A 16,991-nucleotide genomic window follows, 5' to 3' on the forward strand; every position below is an offset into this window, starting at 1 on the left:
TTGCAGACAGAAGAAGAAAGAGGCCGAAATGCGTGAGTACGAACAGCTCGATAAGCTGGCCGACAGGGGTAATGCTCGAAAATTCTACGAAAAGATGCGGCGACTTACAGAAGGTTTCAAGACCGGAGCATACTCCTGTAGAACCCCCCAAGGTGATCTAGTTACCGATGCCCAGAGCATACTTAAATTATGGAGGGAACACTTCTCCAACCTGCTGAATGGCAGTGATAGCACAACACCGGGAGAAGGCGAACCCGATTCCCCAATCGATGACGATGGAGCAGACGTTCCATTGCCCGATCATGAAGAAGTTCGAATAGCAATTGCCCGCCTGAAACACAACAAAGCGGCAGGGGCCGATGGATTGCCGGCCGAGCTATTCAAACACGGCGGCGAAGAACTGATAAGGAGCATGCATCAACTTCTTTGTAAAATATGGTCGGACGAAAGCATGCCCAACGATTGGAATCTAAGTGTGCTCTGCCCAATCCATAAAAAAGGAGACCCCACAATCTGCGCCAACTACCGTGGGATAAGCCTCCTCAACATCGCATATAAGGTTCTGTCGAGCGTATTGTGTGAAAGATTAAAGCCCACCGTCAACAAACTGATTGGACCTTATCAGTGTGGCTTCAGACCTGGTAAATCAACAACCGACCAGATATTCACCATGCGCCAAATCTTGGAAAAGACCCGTGAAAGGAGAATCGACACCCTCACCTATTCGTCGTTTTCAAAGCTGCTTTCGACAGCACGAAAAGGAGCTGCCTTTATGCCGCGATGTCTGAATTTGGTATCCCCGCAAAACTAATACGGCTGTGTAAACTGACGTTGAGCAACACGAAAAGCTCCGTCAGGATCGGGAAGGACCTCTCCGAGCCGTTCGATACCAAACGAGGTTTCAGACAAGGTGATTCCCTATCGTGCGACTTTTTCAACCTGCTTCTGGAGAAAATAGTTCGAGCTGCAGAACTCAACAGAGAAGGTACCATCTTCTATAAGAGTGTACAACTGCTGGCGTATGCCGATGATATTGATATCATAGGCCTCAACACCCGCGCCGTTAGTTCTGCTTTCTCCAGACTGGACAAGGAAGCAAAAGAAATGGGTCTGGCAGTGAACGAGGGCAAGACGAAATATCTCCTGTCATCAAACAAACAGTCGTCGCACTCGCGACTTGGCACTCACGTCACTGTTGACAGTCATAACTTTGAAGTTGTAGATAATTTCGTCTATCTTGGAACCAGCGTAAACACCACCAACAATGTCAGCTTTGAAATCCAACGCAGGATAACTCTTGCCAACAGGTGCTACTTCGGACTGAGTAGTCAATTGAGAAGCAAAGTCCTCTCTCGACAGACAAAAACCAAACTCTATAAGTCACTCATAATTCCCGTCCTGCTATATGGTGCAGAGGCCTGGACGATGTCAACAACAGATGAGTCGACGTTGCGAGTTTTCGAGAGAAAAGTTCTGCGAAAGATTTATGGTCCTTTGCGCGTTGGCCACGGCGAATATCGCATTCGATGGAACGATAAGCTGTACGAGATATACGACGACATTGACATAGTTCAGCGAATTAAAAGACAGCGGCTACGCTGGCTAGGTCATGTTGTCCGGATGGACGAAAACACTCCAGCTCTGAAAGTATTCGACGCAGTACCCGCCGCGGGAAGCAGAGGAAGAGGAAGACCTCCACTCCGGTGGAAGGACCAAGTGGAGAAGGACCTGGCCTCGCTTGGAATATCCAATTGGCGCCACGTAGCGAAAAGAAGAAACGACTGGCGCGCTGTTGTTGACTCGGCTATAATCGCATAAGCGGTGTCTACGCCAATTAAGAAGAAGAAGAAGTATCATATTATTTGATTTGAAAACGCACAAAAGACATTTCTTGCAAGTAACGGCTATTGAAAGTAGCCGTGGTTGTAGTCTTATTCTCCCACTACACATATTTATGCGAATGTTCTAAACTATTTTTTGGGGAGAGTACACTTAAAATCTAGAAGAGGGAGGAAGATCGCAACTTTTAAAAACTTTTAACTATAAATGGTCATCTTGATTATTGTAACGTTCATACATATGTAACTCTAAATAAATAATTTTGTATATTACAAACGACCGTTACGAGAAAAACGCTTACACACTGATCATCATGATGTGATGAAGTCAGGCCGGGGATTATTTTACTTTCACTTGTACAGAAATTTTCTTATTGGGTGATGATATACTTATGAACGAAATGTTTATTCGGAGACATATTTAAGAAACAGGAAATTTACAGTTATAGTAGCGGACTTCATTCCAGAAGAAAGAGTAATAAGAGCTGGTGTACCTCAGGCTAAAGTGCTAGGCCCAACTCTCTACATAATATATACAGCAAACATTCCAACAATTACTAACGTTTTGACATCAACTTTCGCGGACGGCACAGCTCTAGTAAGCCGTAACAAATGCCCCATCAGAGCATCAAGAGTATTAGAGCAGCACTTAACTTTTGTCGAAGAATGTCCAGCCATTTGGCGTATAAATATTAATGAGCAAAAATGCAAGTATGTTACATTATTGCTAAGACCAGAAACGTGTCGTACAGTTAAAATAAACAATGTTACCTCAAGCGAATGAGGTAACTTATCTTGGGATTCACCTGGATTGAAGGCTCACTTGGCGACAACATATAGCGAGTAAAATGACTTGAATGAAGTTAAGAGCAGCAAGTTTTAATTGGCTTTTAAACAAAAATTCTAAACTAGCCTAGACAACAAAGTCCTATTATACAATGCAATCATAAAACTGATTTGGATGCATGGCATTCTACTGTGGGGTACGACCTGTGCAAAAAACATTGATATAATACAAAGGTTTCAATCTAAAATTCGTAGATCAATGACGGTTGCACCATGGTACATGCGTAATGAAAACATTCACAAAGATCTTGATATTACTATGGTAAAGAAAGAGATAGAGGACACCAGAAAGTCCTGTTCTGCAATCAAACACGTTTAAAAAGAAGTGATCTACCAACCTACTAGAGAGCAAAGTTCTATCAAAAAAGCTCAACCACATTCTTGAGCTTCTTTAGTTTTAAATAGATTTAACATTTGAATACTTATTGTTAGACTTTACTAAGCAAATGCAATAATAAAGAAATATTGAAAAAAAAAATATTTAGAATGAAATTCAGCTTTTGTTTGAGGTTTAACAAATACAGATAATCTTATACCAGAAACTCCAGTTTCTTCGTAAATGTAAAATAAATAAATAAATCTAAGTACACATGTTCGTACGCGTAACTCCTAATATATGGTATATAATATTGATTAAAATCGAACATAATATGTATGTATGGTAAGTATGCTCTTTTTTTTACCAACAAGTAAGGTAACTTACATTCAGCGCGCCTCCGCGAATATTTAGCAGAATATCCAGATGTATAGTCTTCCATTTTGGAAATGTTTGGGTCTGTTACTTCAATTTCTGTGCCTACTTCCTTGTTTTCCTCATGAATATTTTCAATGTGTTCTTGGGATTGGTCGTTAGTATATGGAACTTCCACGATCTCGTAGATGGGTCTTTTAGTTTTCAATGGAGGAGTAAATATGTGTAGAAAATCACGAGCTTTAGCTTTTTTAACTGTATCTTCAGCGTATTTAGTAGAATCAGTTGATTTAATTACAGCGCTTTTAATAAAACGTAATTTTTGTTTAGCCGTATGAACTGAAGTATCAAAATTTTGGGAATCATAAATTCCTTTTAAGAAGTTTTCAGATTTTTGCTCTAAGCTTTCATTATGCACTATAAGCTTTTTTATAGATTGCGGCAGAGGAGGTGGCGAAGGTGGACGAGCTTTTACTATTAAAATTTCAATTGAAGTTTCGTATGATATGCGTGGTAAAGGTTCAAAGAAGCCAGGCATGCGATGAAAATTAGGCGGTAAAGGCGGAGGAGGGTTTGAAGTTCCTCCGCCTTGATATGGCAAACTAATAAGGTTCGTTAAAGTATTAGACCATTGCTGTAAAGAAGCACTATCTTTTATGTTAGTAACATTCATATTTGTAGATTTACTATTATTTTTGTCTGAAGCTGCTGTAGTGTTAATAATAAATTTGGATGATTCAGTATAAAAAGGAATATCACTTAAAGTAATTTTTTTACTGCTCGCTACTTCTTTAGTTGTCTCATTAATTTTTGACAATGGCGGTGATAATAAATTTAGTGAGGACTTAATTTGTGAATTATTTGATATTTCACTATTCTTACCAACAGATCCATCGGATAACATTCTAATATTGGAAAACTCCTTACATTTATTAATTAATTCTATATCATCAGTTGATGCATCCCTACACTGTTGGTTCAAAATTACATCTTTTTCAATCAGCTTTGTATCATTTGCATTCTTTATGGAATCATCTTTCTTTTTCGATAACAAAGCGTTTTCTGTTACCACATCGGAAAAGTCTATCTTTTCTTCCTCAAATAATTCATCACTTTTAGTAAGAGAGTTTTCATTCTCTTCAGTTATTGTACTGTCAAAATGCTGTATATTTCTATCTGGATGCGATTGTGTATGATCTTCTAAGTATTTTGCTTTTTCTTTCGCACGTGATTCATCAGTTTTAGTAAGTGAGTGTTTATTCTCTTCAAATATTTTACTCTCAAAATGTTGTTTATTTCTGCTCGAAAGCAAATTTGTCTGTTCTTCTAAGTATTTTTTCCTTTCTTCGTCACTTAAATAGTAATCATGGGCCACATCTGAGGCTTTTATTCCAGAATAGGGATTATGTGCCTCAGCCTTCTGCGGTAAGTGAAGAAGTAACTCATTTTCATGCAGTACTTGTGAGGAATCAATACGTAAATCATCAGCAAAATGTTCCTGTAATGCCGATTCATCATCTATGTATGAAACAATTTCTTGAAACCATCGTTCTCGAATATCTATTTTGTGAGGTTTTAATGTAATTGGCAAAAATGTGTTTTGCTTTCCCGGTTTTCCTGTTATGTATAACACATTTTCGACGACATTATTCTCAATATTGCAGTCTGGTAGTTTAATAATGTTTTGTAAAACAAAAATTGACCGTTCTTCATTTATTTTCCTTAGATTAGAGATTAAAATCCTCGATTTAAATAAAAATAAATATCGATCGTGAGATTTTTGAACAGAATCTTTTATAGTCCACCAATCGTGGTTAAGTAAACGTCCGATTTTATATATATTACCTCTATATCCTTCTATGCTAGATAAAAGTTTATTATGAAATGCTCTATTAGGAACGCTAAGCATTAGTTCCAAGGCTTTTTGTAAGTCTTTAGTATTTTCAGGCACATTATGTGAGTACTTTATTAATTCCTGAAATAAATTAAAAATACATAGTATTCTATTTCTAAATAGTCAAATATTTTACGTTTTGTGTAATACATTTTAGCTTGTCAAGAGACAATATGTACAATGCATATCACTTCTCATAGATACATCAACATTAAAAAATGTGTGATTTAAAAAACTAAGATTTTCCGTTACAAATTTATTACTATATACATATAGAAAAATGGTAAAACTTTACTTGTCAATTTAGTTGGTATAAAATGCCACCATTCTTAAAATTTAACAGCTTGGACCCTTCTAACTTTTCCAATGTCCGACAAAATGTGCACCTGCAATTGTCTTGACTAGTTCATAATTGAATTTGACATATTGAAAACCGCACAAAAGAAGCAAAAATAATACGCCAACATTTTTTGTTAAAAGAAAACTTCTATGAACAACTATGTTGATATGTATATACAAATGTACACAAATAGCTGGAAAAGTATACACATACTACATATTTCGCATAAATAAAACAATTTTTAACTCGATTTTATTCCAATTAGCACGATCAATGTACTTATCAGATAAAATTTAGTTCCCTTTTTGTAGATACAACCAAGTTTACTGGTCAGAGCAATTGTAAATAGCACAAATTTAGGTGAATAGTTAATGTCTTTCTTACACGGTTTTTTCTTGAACCATTCCGCCAGCAGTAAAAACAGAATTATGTGTGTAACTAAACTAACTAACCGACGGTAACCTAAAATGTTTTGCTAATTCTATCTAGACATATAAACTATATTATTATTGGTTTGATATCCGCGATCCCGACAAATGAGATGCTTCTTGGAGTGAAAAGGGCGAGTACAAAACGTCAGATCGTTATCTGAAAAACTGAAGGTCTAGTTTTATTCGTCGCATCGGGTCATGCTCTACCTTTTTGAAAAGCTCATTTCACGCGCTAACACGTGCTTGATTGATTGCCGTTTCTTTTAAGTCGTTCGTAAGTTATAGCATCGCAAACATGGAGCAAAATAAAGAGAAAATACGGCATATTTTAAATTACTACTACGATAAAGGCAAAAATGCATCTCAAGCCGCCAATAAAATTTGTGCAGTTTATGGACCCGATACAGTTTCCATTTCCACTGCACAACGATGGTTTCAACGTTTTCGTTCTGGTGTAGAGGTGGTCGAAGATGCGGCACGCTCCGGAAGGCCTGTCGTCGAAAATTGCGATAAAATCGCTGAATTGGTCGAAAGAGACCGGCATAGTAGCAGCCGTAGCATCAGTCAAGAGCTGGGTATGAGTCATCAAATATTCATTTCAAAATACCGCAAAAAAAAAATTCAATAAAAATACCGCAAGACTTTTTTGACAACCCAATATATATCAATATCTTAGCTTTTTAATTGATTAAAAATTTACAATATTATACATAAGAAAATAAAATACATTAGTAAATATGAATTATATGCTTATATTTAAGTAAAGAATTTATGAGTGAAAACAAGAACCAGAGACATAGATATTTTTTGCAAAACTTCTATTCTAAGTTTCTTTCTAGCGAATATACTTTTTGTCAACCGGGGCAGTCCATTTGTATTATCGTTTGAACTCCATAATAAAAATATTGAGAAAAATTTTATCTAATGTACATACATACATTCCGATGCAAAGGTAAGAGTTATAATGACTTAGGGGCTCAAAATTAAATGAACGCAAAACTTTCTAATTCCCAAATATTAACATACAATTTTTTTAGAGCGCAATCTACTTAGTTCGATTTTTTTCTTTGTACGATAGTGCAAATCCATCTTATAAATTCCGAAGTTCACTGCGACCGGTTGCTCCGTCAAGCCAATATGCCATTTATCAAACCAAACGACAAATTAAAAGCAAAAATTTTAATATCTAAATATATTTGTGCTTATAAGTAAATATTTAAGTATAGGTAGAACGTAGTTAGGTATTTTACACTTATCATTATATTTAACATTTTAACAATATATAGGCGCTTACATCGTTTATATGTACATATATTGTACGTTTGTGTTTGAATGCATATACACTTATGGACAAAATATACTATACACCTAGCAGTTTTTACTTAATAACTTTGAAATACTTGACATTAAAACTATTTTGTTTTAGTTATATCTTTGGTATATGTCAAAAACTTTTATTCCGAATATTAAAACTGAAATTTTTTTCAAAACAAGAAATAGCATTGGTCAAAATAATATTTGTATTTTTTTTTAATAAAAACAAAACAAATCAAGTTATCCTTTTTCCGTCCATAGGTTTTTAAAAAACCCGTATATCCTCCGTGGTTTTTCATAACTTTACCAATTCTATTCGACGTTGATTGAAATAAGTTTTGGCAGGTTTCCATTAGGGTATAATCTCAAAGTTCCTTTGCTTTTCGCCACAATTTCCCCTTATTTTGAAGTGAAATGACTCCCAATCTCTTAACGTCTTTCCACAAATTCTCGATCGGGTTTGGATTAAGATTGACTAGGCATACAGATCACATTTGTATCCTTAAAGCACTCAGATACCAACATCGATGTATGTTTGGGGTCGTTGTCTTGTTGATAACACCATTTTTTCTTCAGTATGTGGTAGCATCAATGAAAAAAATATTTCGCCACTTTTTTTTCTCCGGCAGGACTGCACTTATTTTTATGTTCAGCGGCAAAAGCTTCTATTTTCTGAATGTGTGCCTTTAGTAGATGGGCTTTACGCCCATGTACATTGTCGCTAATCGACGCCGAATTGTTCAAGAACTAGCATTTAGTTCAACTGCCACTGCAATTTGTCGCAAAGCCACAAAGGGTCCCTTTTTGCCATGAGAAGTACATGACGATCATCAATCAGTGGCTTTTACGACCCATTCCAAATAATTTATTCTTTTCAGTTTATGGTGTTTAAAAGAATATAAAACTACAAATACTCCAATACTTATGTAAGTTGGTATAAAAAATACTTCGCAATAACTACTTATTTTTTTTTAAATATTACTTACACCTACTTTATTGGTCAACCCAAGTTGTTGATATGGACGTTCTACTCATTCGCTTCAACCATTAAAATATATCGGTATAAAAAATTTACTAGCTAAACTCACATAAGTATACCATATTATTTTGTCCACAAATATATACAATCTACAAATGAGTTAGTTTTAATTACTTGTGAATGCTTGCAGTACAATATATTAATAGTAACATAGTTATAGCGGATAATAGTTAAGGCTAATTTCTATCACCAAGAAAATAACGCGTAATGAGTGCATGTGAAAATTTAAAAAATTAGGTTTATACTTTACCTTTAATAAAAACTGGTAGTCATTTATTCTCTGAATTGGTAACTTTAAATGTTCACACAGATTTTTGTCGTCCCCAATTGCCTTGGATATTTGCTAAATTGAAAAATAGAAAAAATAATTTTATATATCAAAATAAATTGGGTTTTTGTCTGTTCGCTATAGCTGACTAAACCGTTGCATGAAATGAAAAATGGCCTGAACCATTTTGAAGGCAATACAATCAGGACGGTTTGTAAGAAAATTCAGAAAATGTTAATTTTTAAACGACTTACGAGCGTATTTAGACAGAGAATGTTATTTAAGCTGCAACACGCTGATAAGGGCAGGTAAATTCTGAAAGGTTCGAGCAAAATATACAATACCAAGTTTGCATGTTTATACTCTTGCAACCAGTTGCTACATACTATTATAGTTTTGTTCACCTAACGGTTGTACGTATCACCTAAAACAAAATCGGACTACAACCACACCTACTTCCAAAAACAAACTTTAAAATTCTATTTGATTATATCACTTTCCAGTACACAAATCACCTTATAACCATAACCAAGATTTTCAAACAAATTTTGACTTTGACCATATTATTGGATAATATCGGATCGACACTTACACAAATCTCATCTCATATTTTCCTGGCTTTTATTCTAGCAAATTGCAAGAGTATAAAATGTTCGGTTGCACCCGAACTTATCTCTTCCTTACTTTTTGACATTCTTGTTCGTACAGTTTTGGTACTTCATATGTATATTTTCCCGTTACATTTGTAATTAATGATAATGAGAAATTCTACCTAAATTTCACTGGAAATAACAATAAGATATGGCGATTTTAAAAAAATGAAGCTTAACAGAACCTTAAAATGTAGCAAAATAAAGCCGAGGCTCCTGTAAAGCAAAATATTTTGTTACCAAATTGTACAAACTGAAAAATGGAGTAGAGAAATAATTTGCATGAGTCAACATATATTTTTAAAGTTTAGAATTTTATTATAAATAAACCAGATAATTTAAAAAGGTTTATATCTGCTTATAAACAAATGTGTACAAAATGATAACTTTTAAAATGTTTGTTAAATAAATGGTTTCGATAAAACCTAAACAAATCTCATAAAGTCTAATATAATTAAAAAACCAGTTAACACCGCTATACAAAAACAACAATTTATTTAAACTGTTGCTCTGGATATGTTAACAAATTGTGATGTTTTCAAGTATCGGGATTAGGACCTTATTTATGAAAATATAAATAATTATCAGCTTTTTACAGATAATTTTTTTTTCATCATGATTAGTGTTCTGCGTACCGTTTCACACCCAAACACGTAACCTTACGATCAGACCCCTCAAAGAAAATATTTGAATAATAACTCCTAGTTCTTAAAAAACGGATGTCAATTGATAGTTTCATTAACTGTGGGCGTAATTATATCGACCTTATACCTAAGGCAACAATTCCACAGGCGAGCTATGAAGAACGCTCATTATGGCTACCACATTGAACCCAGTGCGAATAAACGCAAATGGTACCAACAGCTTTAGTCCGAAAATGTTAATAGTAGTGTATATTGTAAGATGAAAAACCTATAGTCAGAATGCTGAAGATTCTATAATTCCTTCTAACATCAGATACAGTTATTCACAATAAAAAACTGATAATGAATCGTAAACCAAATTAAAAGTTATGATTTTTCAGCTAAAAATCCTCTAGCTTAAACAACAAATAACATTACAAAAGTTCCGCTGATTTCTACAAGGGGAACTCAACGCCGACTAAAATACAAGTGTCCTTAATGAAAATTGTTCAATGAAGCTGTCATAAATTAATGTTTATAAGAATTGAAGTCTCCTCAGCTAGTTAATACGATTCCTGGATTCAGAGATGGTAGGTATAAAAATTTAATAAAGTTAGTAAAGCTAGTGTAAGAGTAGAACCTCATGAAGCTGTTGCAATAGATGGCCTTTCTTTAAGAATCTCAAAAAATATTTTTATATATTTACCAAACTTTAATTAAATTTGAAAAGTAAGCGAAACTTTGCGGATAAAAATTTATTACTTCATTTCTGACTTAGTTTAAAGTTTCCGCATAATACTTGTAGATGTACCAATGGACCAATACGAATGTCAACTAACACGTGTTCGAAACGGCATCATGATCAATTTTCACACAAGTTATCTCTTTCACAGACATACGGATGGATATCCGAATGGACATGTAATGATGCACCCGTACATATAGTTATAACAACATATTTATCTCGATACGTTTTAGTTGTTACAAACACAATAACCATAAGTTACACAAATTGTGACGTCATGAATTTATCATCACTACATAATTATATGGAAATGTATATATATGTACAATCAAACTTAAAGCAATATGTAACTATTTTATTTATTTATTTTGGCAAGCACGTTTGTTGTGGACAAATTCGAAGATCTAGCAAAATAAAAATGTCGAAAACGTCTTCGTTTTCTATATACAGTAGAACTCCAATTATCCGAATTAATGGGGACCGGGACCCATTCGGATAATCAAATATTCGGATAATCAAAAATTGGAGAGAATAAAAGCTACGTTTTGATATTGCACTATTTTTTTATTGAATTAAATGAAAGAAACATGAAATTTTCACATGTTTTAAATATAAATAAAATGTACTTATGTACAAGTTTAGAAATAAAAATCATAGTTTTTTAAACATCTCCGTCAATGTATGCTGTTTTGCGTTCTTCAACCGTTTTCGGGCAGCCAGGTCACGCATTCGCTTGACGGTGAGCAGTTGCAAGTGGTCACACTCGGGCTGACGCTCCATCCACTTCAAAGCAGTCTCGAGGCCGGCAAATGCTTCACTAGCTGATGGTCCAGCGTCGACTTCAACACCAGCAGAAAGTTCTTCTTCTACTTCCACTTCAACATCTTCTCTCACACTTACAACAATTTCATCGTCATTGAGAATTTGAAAACCAGGGTCAGACGTGTCACAAGCCATCCACTCTCCTACATTGTGATTCGGATAATCGGCGATTCGGATAGTCGGAGTTCAGATAATTGGAGTTCTACTGTACATACATACTTGTATGTATGTGCATGTACAAAAATTACTTGTCATATTTTCTCTGGGGTAAACCTCTAAACTAAGTGGGGTTTTGTGGTTACCACCACCACGACAAAGATGATCACCGCGCTGTGGATATACTATGTATTTAATAATATGTTTTTGGTTAATTTTGATATTTATTTAGTAGATTTCATGCAAGTGAAGCAGCGGTTAAAGATAGTTTAATTATATTTATGGGGAGAAGTATTATTAAATGATGCCATTGCTAGACATACCAACTTTGGTTAATTTAATACTGTAGTGGCACTATATATGTATGTTTAGGGGTTTCACATAGTCTCATAAAATTATAGGTTATAACGATCCGAAAACATAGCGTTCAGAGTGCGCAAACTTCTTTTAGTATGCAATCCAACAACAAATTTTTTAAACTAGTATAAAAATTTATGATTTTACAATGCTTTATGACACGTTGTGAGTACCCCAGTTATTATTATCACTTTATTCATCGCCTTAGAGATAAAAATGAGTATTAGTAATTGTATCACTTTACTATAAGCACTATTTCGGAGTATTATTGTATTCTTCATCACTACATTACAAGTATTTCTTCTCTTTTACTTTTTTCTTGATGTATTATCATATATAATAAATTCATAAGTTATGCAAATAGATAACTGTTTCGAAATCTCATATTTTCTCACATTAACATGTTGGCGTAAAATATTTGGTACATGAGTTTGCTCAAGGTCACATAAAAATAACGTAACATATATATAAATAAATGTATGTGATTTCTTTATTTATTAACTTTGCACTATAAATATACTCAAAGAGAAAAAGGCATATATATACATATGTATATATGTATATACTTATATGTGTATGCAAAAGATTCAATAAGTTCCTTGTATTACATGTAAACTAAAATTGTTTTTCATTGTTGAGTTGTGGAGTATTACAACACATTTTCTATAATACATAAGCACAATAATGCAAGTGAATGCAATATTCAGTTCATATATATTTCTCAGTAAGCTATATATATATCATATATATATGGTTTATACATACAGGCCTAAAGTCACGAAATATTTGGAGAAGCACACCCGAAAATAATTATAGAAACTTTTTCTCGACACGTCCACTAGAGCTACTCAAAAATGACTAAATATTGAATGTGCTGAAAGTAGAAAATTTTGTGAAATTCTAAATATAATTATTTTTGCCACGACGTATACGCATATCATGTATATTCTTACATATGCACATATATACATTTATACGTAGATAAAGATATACAATTTTTTATAGTCTCGTTACATAGTGATTAAGATTTCCTTTATGATTGGCATGAAGGCTATACTCGAATAAAAATAATTAATCCTTACTTAATTACCAATCACTCATTTATATATATGAACATACTTACATACAGTCACCTTCTTCTTCTTTTCTGGCGTAGAAATCGCTTACCGTTATAGTCGAGTTAACAACAGCGCGCCAGTCGTTTCTTCTTTTCGCTACGTCGCGCCAATTGGAGATTCCAAGCGAAGCCAGGTCCATCTCCACCTGGTCTCTCCAACGGAGTGGAGGTCTTCCCTTACCTCTGCTTCCCCCGCGGTTACTGCGTCGAATACTTTCAGAGCTGGAGTGTTTTCGTCCATTTGGACAACATGACCTAGACAGCGTAGCCATTGTCTTTTAATTTGCTGAACTATGTATGTCAATGTCGTCGTATATATCATACAGCTCATCGTTCCATCGAATGCGATATTCGCCGTGGCCAACGCGCAAACGACCATTGTGGATTCTCCCTTTTTGTGGATTGGGCAGAGCACACTCAAATTCCAATCGTTGGTCATGCTTTCGTCCGACCATATTTTACAAAGAAGCTGATGTATGCACCCTATCAGTTCTTCGCCGCCGTGTTTGAATAGCTCGGCCGGCAATCCATCGGTCCCCGCCGCTTTGTTGATCTTCAGACACGTCTGCTCCATCGTCATCGATTGGTGAATCGGGTTCGTCTTCGCTTAGTTTAGTATGCTCTGGGCATGGGTTACTCGATCACTTCTGGGGCTTCTACAAAAATATGGTTCAGCCTTGAAACCTTCTGTTAGTCGTCGCATCTTTTCGTTGAATTTTCAAGCATTAACCTTGATGGCCAGCGTGTCAAGCTCTTCTTGCTCACGCATTCTCTTTTTTTCTGTCTGCAAATGAGTTCCGCTAGCATTTTCCGAAAACCAATGGTTTCAGTTGCAGCTGTGCGTAAGGAGCTTGAAATGCCACCCACATTTCTCTTATACCGAGTTGTGGACGAGTGATCTCGGAAAGCAGGAGTGTAAGCTGAGTAGAAAATCGTTTGGCAGTTGTGATTGCAGCTTCTCGACATCGAACCTTCCTTGTGTTTGTTGACGAGCGATTTTTGCTACACAGAGGCGGGTCCGAATCTTTGCTGCAACAAGATAGTGGTCCGAGTCGATGTTAGGACCTCGGAGCGTACGCACGCCTAGAACACTGGAGACGTGTCTTCCATCTATCGCAACATGATCGATCTGGTTGATGGATTTTCGATCCGGAGCACCTAGGTAGCTCGACGTATTTTCAAATGCTGGAATTAGTAACTACAGATAACCATATTTCGGGCCCCGGCGAAGTCGATCAGCCTCAACCCATTTGGGGATATTTCCTCGTGGAGGCTGAATTTACCGACTGTTGCGTCAAAGATACCTTCCTTGACCACCGTCGCGTTAAAGTCCCCAAGCACGATTTTAAAATCATGGCAGGGACAGCTCTCATCGGTGCGCTCCAAGCGCTCATAGAAGGCATCATTGGTCACATCGTCCTTTTCTTCCCTCGGGGCGTAGACGTAAATCAGCGATATGTTGAAGAACTTCGCTTTGATGCGGATTGTGGCTAGATGCTCCCACCACGAATCCCACACCAAACCTGCGCTCTTTTAAATGGCCACTGTAGTAAATACTGGCGTATGCCGATGTTATTGATATCATGGGCCTCAACACCCGCGCCATTAGTTCTGCTTTCTCCAGACTGGACAAAGAAGCAAAACAAATGGATCTGGCAGTGAATGAGGGCAAGACGAAATATCTCCTGTCATGAAACAAAAAGTCGTCGCACTCGCGACTTGGCTCTCACGTCACTGTTGGCAGTCATAACTGTGAAGTCGGAGAAAATTTCATTTATCTTGGAACCAGCGTAAACAGCACCAACAATAGGGTGGGTCGATTCCGAACTTTTTTCGATTCGGGATTTCTAATAGTGCGGAAAAGTTGCCTTAGTACTTCCTGATTCCAATGCAACTTTTTGTTTTGAGATCGGATTGCATCTTCAACCCCAACTCCGGCCTTGAAATTTCGGAAATTCGCCTAAAATCGTGAAATTGTCTACCTAGCACCTGAAATACGCATCTCATGGCAAAATGTATAAAACAAAAGTTATTTGTCACGTCATTTGCTACCGAAATGGGATATGCGATCATGGGCGTAGGACGAACCGTTCCCGAGATACGAGCGAAAATGCGGCGCGCCACAGCGCAAGGTGAAAATTGTTGCAGCTCTCAGCTAACCTGTATTGGTCACCCAGAACCCACCGCGTGGAGGTGGCTGTTCTTCGGGTTCCTCCCAAGCCCAACCCAACCAACCAACCATATGTCAGGCTAGTTTTAGTCTGAATCTGTGTCAAATTTATTGATAAAATCAGATTTTGTACTAAACTTTGGCACTTGTTGCCTAGATTTCAGTGTAAAGCGTATAAAACAATCACGAGATAGGGGGCCAATAACTTTAGAAGATGCCTCTGTCACCAGTTTGACGGTTCTCTCGACTGCCACGGTGTGAGAGGGGAATTCACTAAATTTCCACACCTCTGCAGTGTCTCCCGACAGCCCTTTTATGAGTTCTTCGTTAGAAACTGAACAAAGAACTGGTGGAACAGTCAAGGTAATAGTCTTCCAGTTAATCATATCGTAATAATTATTAGCTTCGAAATTCAGCTTTGGCACTTTATTACATCTAACCCTTCCATTTACAGTGTCAGACTCTGCTTCTCTGGCTGCCAGAAGACGGTCAAGGGCCAACTTTCTGACTTCTATCCGTTCGTCAGTCATAATACTAAGGAGAATGTTTTCTGGAAGAGCAAAGAAAGCACTCTGTTGAGTGGATGAATCGACAGCCTTGCGTAGTTTAGCAGGTAAGTATCTCGACCTTTGAATTGCAGCATAGAGATGGCGCGAGCCATCTTTGATTGAACTGTTGAATCTTATTGAGAACCACAAAGGTGAGTAAACTGTAAGTATGAACTTGACCAAAATCTTTATTTCCTTTGTTGGTTTGTCAGTAGAAATGTATAATCTCAGAATTCTATTTGCACAGGTGAGCCAGCGAGATTTGCACATGTTACCTGGATGCATCGACGCTAAATCTGAGGAACATTGACCGGAAATAACAGCTTCTGATATTTTATAGAGATAAGCTTAGTCTGTTCTAAATTGGGACGGATTAATAACCTCAGAAGGTAATTGGCAGGATGGAAAACTTTCAAATTTGACAACAGGCAACTTCTCGCAATCAGGGAGAAGTTTACCTATGTCGGCAGAGAATGTATTTGGACTCGTTGAGACACCATCTATGTGTTCAAAAAGAGCACGAAATGGAAGTTCGTTGAAATGTAGAAGACAAACAACCCACTGTAATGGCCTACCTATTCTTTCCTACCTACCCTACCTATTCAACCTGTGTTCGTGTTGGTGCCATCAGCACCGACAACTTCTAGATGTTCCACATCAACTGAATTGTCTTGTAAATGTTGCATATAGCTTGCGTCTCATCCTTAGCCGACCCGGAAGGAGAGGTGGCGTGGTCAAAGTAATGACAACCAGGTTCCACTATAAGAGAAATATGTTCCTCTTTGATAGTGTCGCGATAGTACTCTTCACCTTTGCTGACTTGTCTAAGTGTATTGTCTTTGCGGCCGTCAAAATACAGCCCATATACACAATCAATACTTTTGGTGTTTTGGAGCTTAACTCCAACCCTTTTTTTTGCCCGACTAATCTTGCATTTGTCAGTGGCAAAGCTAGCCTGATCCTCTGTTATCAAACCTGTTTTTTTGGCATCCAGAAAAGCAGATGAAACAATCAAGGCCGCTGCTCTATCACTTACTCCAAATCTTTGGGCAGCTAAAGCAGTGTGTTCTAATACTAGTGTGTTTTGTTTGGTTTTTTCTAGCTGATACTTTTCTGGTAAGTGTTGATGTTGAATGACGTTT

General features: G+C 36.5%; 2 protein-coding genes across 16 annotated transcripts in view; one reads left to right on the forward strand and one right to left on the reverse strand.

The window, feature by feature from the left end:
• LOC105228775 (obscurin) overlaps window positions 1–16,991 on the reverse strand; it is a 369,554-nt gene that overhangs the window by 213,832 nt on the left and 138,731 nt on the right. For 8 of the 13 annotated variants that reach the window (XM_049451168.1, XM_049451169.1, XM_049451171.1 and 5 more), the window contains 2 exons: window positions 8,644–8,736; window positions 3,388–5,350 (listed from right to left, as the gene is read on the reverse strand). In XM_049451168.1, coding sequence (XP_049307125.1) covers window positions 3,388–5,350; window positions 8,644–8,736 — 2,056 coding nt within the window. Of the gene's footprint in view, window positions 1–3,387; window positions 5,351–8,643; window positions 8,737–12,779; window positions 12,937–16,991 lie in introns of those variants that run through there. The other 5 variants (XM_049451175.1, XM_049451178.1, XM_049451176.1 and 2 more) reach the window with 5 other exon arrangements.
• LOC125777195 (uncharacterized) overlaps window positions 1–16,991 on the forward strand; it is a 282,927-nt gene that overhangs the window by 3,563 nt on the left and 262,373 nt on the right. The window lies entirely within an intron of this gene.

The sequence above is a fragment of the Bactrocera dorsalis genome, chromosome 3, assembly GCF_023373825.1.
Source record: "Bactrocera dorsalis isolate Fly_Bdor chromosome 3, ASM2337382v1, whole genome shotgun sequence".
Lineage (NCBI taxonomy): Eukaryota > Metazoa > Arthropoda > Insecta > Diptera > Tephritidae > Bactrocera > Bactrocera dorsalis.